Raw genomic sequence first — 6740 nt, 5'->3', positions numbered from 1 at the left:
AGAAAGAAAGAAAGAAGGAAGGAAGGAAGGAAGGAAGGAAGGAAGGAAGGAAGGAAGGAAGGAAGGAAGGAAGGAAGGAAAGAGGGAGAGAGGGGAGGAGAGACAGAGAAAGAGAGAGAGAGAGAAGAGAGAAGCAGCGAGTCATGGGAAGGAGAGACAGAGAAAGAGACACGGAGGGAGAGAGAGAGAGAGAGAGAGAGAGAGAGAGAGAGAGAGAGAGAGAGAAAAGACAAACATGAGAAATAATGCAGGGATCCACATGGCTAATTAAACCCTACAGCGTACCTTTACAGCTTGCAATATCATTGTTCCCATGGAACCCTACAAAATGAGGACTACACTTACACTTAGGATTTTTAAGAGGAAATAAATAGTTACCTCAAAAGTAAACAATAGATTTAATTTTGCACAATGCAAATTAACTCAGGATATTTGTAAGCTCACTGTAACCTCTACATGTTAACTGGTAATTTTCTAAAGCTGCATGGGGAAAACAATAGCTGGGCAGAAAAATCATAAGAACCACAAAGAAACACATTTGTATTATTTATGTTCCTGTTGGGGTATCTACAGACTATCATAAGAGAGCTTTGAATGAAGCTCAATAGCACGCTATACTTATATGCTAAAAAAGTGCAAGGAACCTCATTTAAAACAAAATATATTTTTCTTTATTCCCAGATGCTTTTGAAGAGAGAGAAACTAAATGATAATAATAATAAAGAATTATTTCTTCAGATATTAGGAGAAATCTAGTTCACTAGGAAAACGATAACACAAGGAAAACAAGTAGAAGAGTGGGTGAGAAGAGAAAATGAACATTACGTTCTCTTACCTTATCTCAAGATTAATTTCAGAAGCTCAAAAACTAAAATGTAAATCACAAAACCATAAAGCAACAGAAAAGTAGGTAGCAAAGCAAATAGAAAAGAATGTTCAAATATAAAAAGGATAAGAGCATCACTAATAATAGGATACTAGAAATATAAATGCAATGTGTAAGTAGTAAATGTCATTGATCACTTCTTATGTATCTAACACTGGCCCACATTCTAGGGATACAGTCATCAACAAAACAGACAGAATATCTGCCTTCCTTGAGTTTATATCCCATTGCAAGAAAACTGATAAAATGTACGAAATGGAAATGAAATACATAAGTCCATACTGTAAACGACAGAACCCAAGAAACAATGAAAAGAGGAAATCAAAGAGACAGTACCAATTTCTTTGTTTTGAATAAATATATGTGATCTATATAATTAAATTGTAAATCTAAGATGATTTATGAAAGTTATATATACATACACACATAAAGACCAACTAATATCAGACAGAAAAGTGAGTATATAACATCTCTAAAACAATCATTAAATATTATTTAAAAAAATTTTAAGTGAAAACAGCTAAACATTGGCAACATGATAGAAGAAATAATCAGAAGATGGGAAGATACACGAGCTTGAAAGAAAGCTCCCACAGTATAGAACAAAAAAAGCACAATGATGCAAAACAGGAAAAGAATCAGTAAGAAAATGAAGAGATCCTTCAGTTCAGGAACTCCATGGCATGAACAGCAGAACTCTGAAAAAAAGAATAGAAGAAATAAAGGAAGAAATAGTGCTCCTAAAGTGAATGAGCCCCTTGTGGAGAGAAGGACAAAATACAGGAGCCTCATGCAACCATCACACCTCAGCAGACTGGGGATAAAGAAAAGATTACTAAATTTTTAAGAAGCAATGAAAAGATGGGATGAAAAGTACTCAGAAATCAGCAGAGAAGTCAAATTTTCTAGAAATGCTCTTCGAGTTAATTCAAACTTGTCCTCCCATGCATAGATTGCATGCAAGCATCTCTTCCCCCTGTAGACACTGAGTTAAAAATCTAGTGGACTTCAAACGCAGAACCAGGCACCTCCAACACAGACCCTGAGCTCAGAGGACTTAGGAGGATTTTCATAGCAAATCCTAAAAGTAGACAAAATTCCCTGGCCGTCAGACCTTTCCTTGAATCCAAGAAACAAGAAAAACCAATACTCAGGAAGTAAAAGAGAGTTGCCTCCAAAAGTAGGTGAGAAGAAACCCCAAGCTGTGGGCAGGAGATCTGTGAAGCAGCTAGTCTGATAGGGGGCATCAGAAGCAAGGGTTCAAAAGGGGAGGCTCCATGAAAGAGGTGCCCTGTCAAGAAGAGTCCTACAGGGGTAGAGAGAGTGCAAGAAAACAACTCTAGCTGGATTTTGAGATACTTCCTAGGAATTCATTGGACTTGGGAATTCTGAAACTAAGAGCTGGTTGTATGGGCTCAATCATGTAGCATGGACTTACCTGGCAGTTACATAATCCACGGGGTCCCTTTGATAAACATCAGTTTTCTCTACACACAAACTGTTTCTTTTGTTTTGTTTGATATTTTTATTTACCTATCTATTTTTAGAGTCAATGCTCTACCATTCAGCTATATTCCCTAGCCCAAGGGTAGCATTTGAAAAAGTTAAAGCAAGAGGGCAGCTCAGTCAAAATAGCAAGGAGGGAGAAAATATGAATAATAATACTAATATCTGACTCTACCCTCTTCCAAATTATCAAATATCAGGGATATTGATGAGTCACTATAGTTGAAAACACATTATATTTCTGCACAGCCTGTAAGACTTTCTCTCATGGATTTAATCCCTGTGCCTAAGATGCCAGTTATCATCTCAGTGGAATGACACTCAATATGGCCACAGATTTGGACCACTCCATTTAAGAGTAGAACCCTAGGTGTTCTATAATTATTGTCTATTTGTATATTTGACCAGTATTCTTAAATACATTATTTTCCAGGAGTAATATTTTTAATTGATTAAATTCAAGTACTACCTACCCATACTGTGTACTGAGGCTCCAAATTACCACAATCCTTTGCAAATATATAAGAACAGCTTCCTGGGAAGTAATAGTAGATTCCATCAAATGTTTCAAAGTGATACTGTCCCCAGGTTTTGCAAATCCCATCTCTGCCACTTCCCATGTTTGGGACTGAAAAGAAATAAAAAAGAATATTCACTAATGTAAAATAAATCACATCGATCTCAAAATGTTCAGTCGTGATAATTGCAATTTTCACTTAAATAATATCCAGTTCCTTAAAACAAAAACAATAACCACCAAGTCTGTAGTTTTGATGAAGAAAGGACTTATGTTAGGAACTCCTCTAACTGTTGTTTCCAAGAGACAGATCTGGAAGAAAGAAAGAGTTAGAAAGGAGACAGTAAGGACAACCCAGCAAATGAATGACTCAGTAAAGATAGATCACCATGGAATGTTCTAGAACAGCACAGGCAGCAGGGAGAATGCTCCCAGTCTCCATAATTCTTCTCCTTTTTTTTTTAATCTCCTTATAGTATCCAAAGAGAGAAATAAATGATGACCAAAAAAAAAAAAATTAATAAATAAATAAAAGACGGGTATGCGTGCCTGAAAATGGAGCCGAAAGCATTAGTCATTCGGTTTCCGGGAATCTCAAAATGATGACCTCAGACTGGTGAAATGTTAGATGATATTTTATTTTAAATCCAAGGGCTTCATCTATTATGATCATGACTCTCCTCTAGATAACCTCCTACACTGTTCCACTTTTGTTTGTGTGGTAGATATTAATATTCATTATTGTGTTGGGTGTGGTGGGGGTTGGTCACATTGTGTTAGAGCAAGAAAGTGTCTAAGGACAATTTGGGGGCGTTGCTTCTTTCCTTCTGCCTAAGTGGGTTCTGGGGATAGAATTCTGATCTTGGCAACTAGGGTTTCTCCCTGCTGAGTCATCTGACCACCATCACCACCACCACCACTACCACCAACACCAACACCACTCATGCACCATTTTTTATATTTTAAATGTTTTCCTTTATAATAATTTAAAAAGCAGGAATATTTGCTGAATTGTCTCTAGGTGGGTTTTGATATAGTCCAGGGAAAACCAAAAGATAAGGAGATGTCTTAGTTTCCTCTCCTTTTGAAACAATTATCTAAATTTGTCAGCTTAGGCCATCTTTGGTCTGCTCAGGAAAAGAAACAGAATGGCCTTCCACAATAATGGGTCTTATATCCTGCACTTTTCTTTAGAACACTTAAGTTTAAATATTGCTCATCTATTATGCATCACTGGGTGCTGAAGCAAGTCATATCATTCACAGACATACCCTGCTTTGTGCCTCGCATGTTGTCTTGCAAATGGTAAAATATTGCTTATTATCCATTGATAATTATTACCCTAAGACCCTACCTTAGACACTGTGGATAAAAATACTTAAAAATGAAAACTTATTCCCTGTACCTAAAGAGTTCTCAGTACTATTTCTAATCTACACATTCATTGTCTAACTAGTGGAACACAAAGAAGAAACACTTCTACTAAAATATACTAAGTGAAAGAGAAAGATAAAGGAAAAGACGGTTCTACTGGGCTAATGCCAGAAAATAAAGGGAAAAAAAAATACTTGAGGAAATAGAGATGGGTGGGAAGGGCAAGTACATACTTCTATTTTCTTTTACAGTGTTTCTACATTACTTCAAATTGATGAAAATAAATTTTGAACTCTCTAGCTAATGTCCCAAATCCCAAGGGATGAACACTTCCAACCAAATCATGACTTAATGTTCTCGTTCATATCCCATAATTCTCTCATAAATATCCCTGAAACTTACCAATCTGGCACCTTGTCCCGAGAGCCTGGAATATTTGACAGTCACACGTACCCGTCTTAGAACAGAAAGCCCCGTTAAGGCATTCATGAGGACACGAACCTGAGGGTCAAAATAATAATTTATCTTCTGGCATGGATTGGCTCACAAAAACACAATGTGTCACGATCTAGCTTGGACTAACTGTAATACTGTTAACTTAAACAGAACCCGGGCCTCTTGCCTTGTGGTGCTAAAGAATTAAGCCATCAAATCGCTATCTATTCATTTCATTATGTGTGCCCTGAAGCAAGGAAGACAGGCTTTCACATCGCAAAGTACTTTGAGAGAAAAGGTTAGCCTCCTTCGAGCGACCGAAAGGTCAAGTTCCCATGTAAGGAATCCCTGTCCAAGATGATGAGAAGCAGAAATGCCCAAGTCGTAGATGATTCCCTGCACCCGAGCCTGGAACACTTCCCACCAGCCCTTTTCTCCGGGAGCCAGCGCTGTACTGAAGAATAACTCAGATCTTGCTCACTTCAGGGATGGCTCAAGCAAACCATAAAAATTCAAAGGAAAACTCCCACCTTCGATGAGATGTGTGACACATTTCGGCTGAAGATTGCCCATTAGTACTGAGGTTAGGTTATAAATGACCCCGTCTTTGGAAATCGGTGCTTAACAGAGATGAGGCAGAAGCAGAAGTCACGCTTCCGCCCCACCCCTGCCCCCCAAATATCATTTTCGTGGAAAGAAAACTTGCCTCAAATAAATACGTTAAAAAGAAGAAGCAAATCTCTACAAATTGTCTCTAATCTCAAAGGCATGTCTTGAGTGAGTTTGAGAAGGCACAGGAATGCTAGGGAAAGGGTTCCTCTGTTAAAAAGACAGCAGCAACTGGCAAAGCTCAGGCTGAAAGAACCCCAGTTATACATCAGGAGTAGAGAACATCTTTGAGTCACTGAAAATATTACTAAAGAAGCTGGGGCTGTCTGGAAGATGTCACATTAGCAAAGACAACTTGTCTGACTGTAATAACAAACATGGTCTGCCAAACAGGAGAAGGATTAAGTCCTGTTATCATTTCCCCCCTAAACGTCCATTGACTTCTCTTTACATTTCAAAGCCTGCAGATCTCTAGGTAAATTTGGGGGGGGGGGGAAACTGTCTTAACTTAAATCAAAATACAGGTGAAAAATGTTTTACATAAACTTACAAGCAGTGTGGCTTTTCTTTAAGAGATATGCCTATCCTACACTGGGTAGGTGTCCAAAAATGTAGATAAACAAGCACATTTTTTTTGTTTGAAAATGTATTTACAAAGCTGCTTATTCTATTGAAAGCAAACATCAAACTTTGCTGTGACTTTAAACATGATGATAAGAATTACTTCTGTTTCTTTCACTTTTAAGCTACCACCAGCTTTCTGCTTAACCGAAATAGTATACTGCCAAGACAAAAGATGGACAGTGGGGAGGGAAGGAAAAAGGTTATTGACTGGGAACAAAAGAAAAGGCTTCCTGCTACCCTTCCATGTTCTCTCCAGTCACATTGTCAGCTTCATCTAAATGTTTAGTTCTGGCCAATCTAAAAATAATTTGGATTTGTACAGGGCATGAACTTAAATGATTACTATTATTACCATCGTGACTTAGTCCTTCCCAGTATATATGGAAGCAAACAAGGACAGATTAAACATAGCCCCGCCCCCACCCCACCCCCTCTCCCCCCACCACCAAGGGACCATCTCAGAAAACACTACAGAAGAAGAACAGCGACCCGCACTGACCTTTTATTTTACTCTCACCCCAATTAATAGCTTCATGGAAAAAATATCTCGGAGAGGTTGCTTCAAACTTTAAAACAGAGAAATACAAATGCATATTAGTTTGTTTAATATAAGCCAAATGTGTGAGTGGGGAAATTCTAGAACGCATTTATAAATATAGAAATTATGTAGCACTAACTTAATGTATCTTCCCATGATCAAGACCATCTCGGGGAAGCAGAAAGGGTTCCCATGGGGTGATGATTAATACAAGCCGCCTCCTCCTCCTCCTCCTCCTCCTCCTCCTCCTC

General features: G+C 38.1%; 1 protein-coding gene across 1 annotated transcript in view; it reads right to left on the bottom strand.

Annotated features, from left to right (window-relative positions):
* Positions 1-6740, bottom strand: part of Otogl (otogelin like) — a 140098-nt gene that overhangs the window by 124488 nt on the left and 8870 nt on the right. Inside the window, exons 4-6 of the mRNA XM_021204277.1 lie at positions 6451-6517; positions 4686-4784; positions 2866-3020 (exon numbers count right to left, since the gene is read on the bottom strand). Coding sequence (XP_021059936.1) covers positions 2866-3020; positions 4686-4784; positions 6451-6517 — 321 coding nt within the window. The remainder of the gene's footprint in view (positions 1-2865; positions 3021-4685; positions 4785-6450; positions 6518-6740) is intronic.

Source organism: Mus pahari, chromosome 9 (genome assembly GCF_900095145.1).
Source record: "Mus pahari chromosome 9, PAHARI_EIJ_v1.1, whole genome shotgun sequence".
Lineage (NCBI taxonomy): Eukaryota > Metazoa > Chordata > Mammalia > Rodentia > Muridae > Mus > Mus pahari.
The sequence above is the reverse complement of the archived record's forward strand: the minus strand, read 5'-3'. Positions and strand labels throughout refer to the sequence as shown.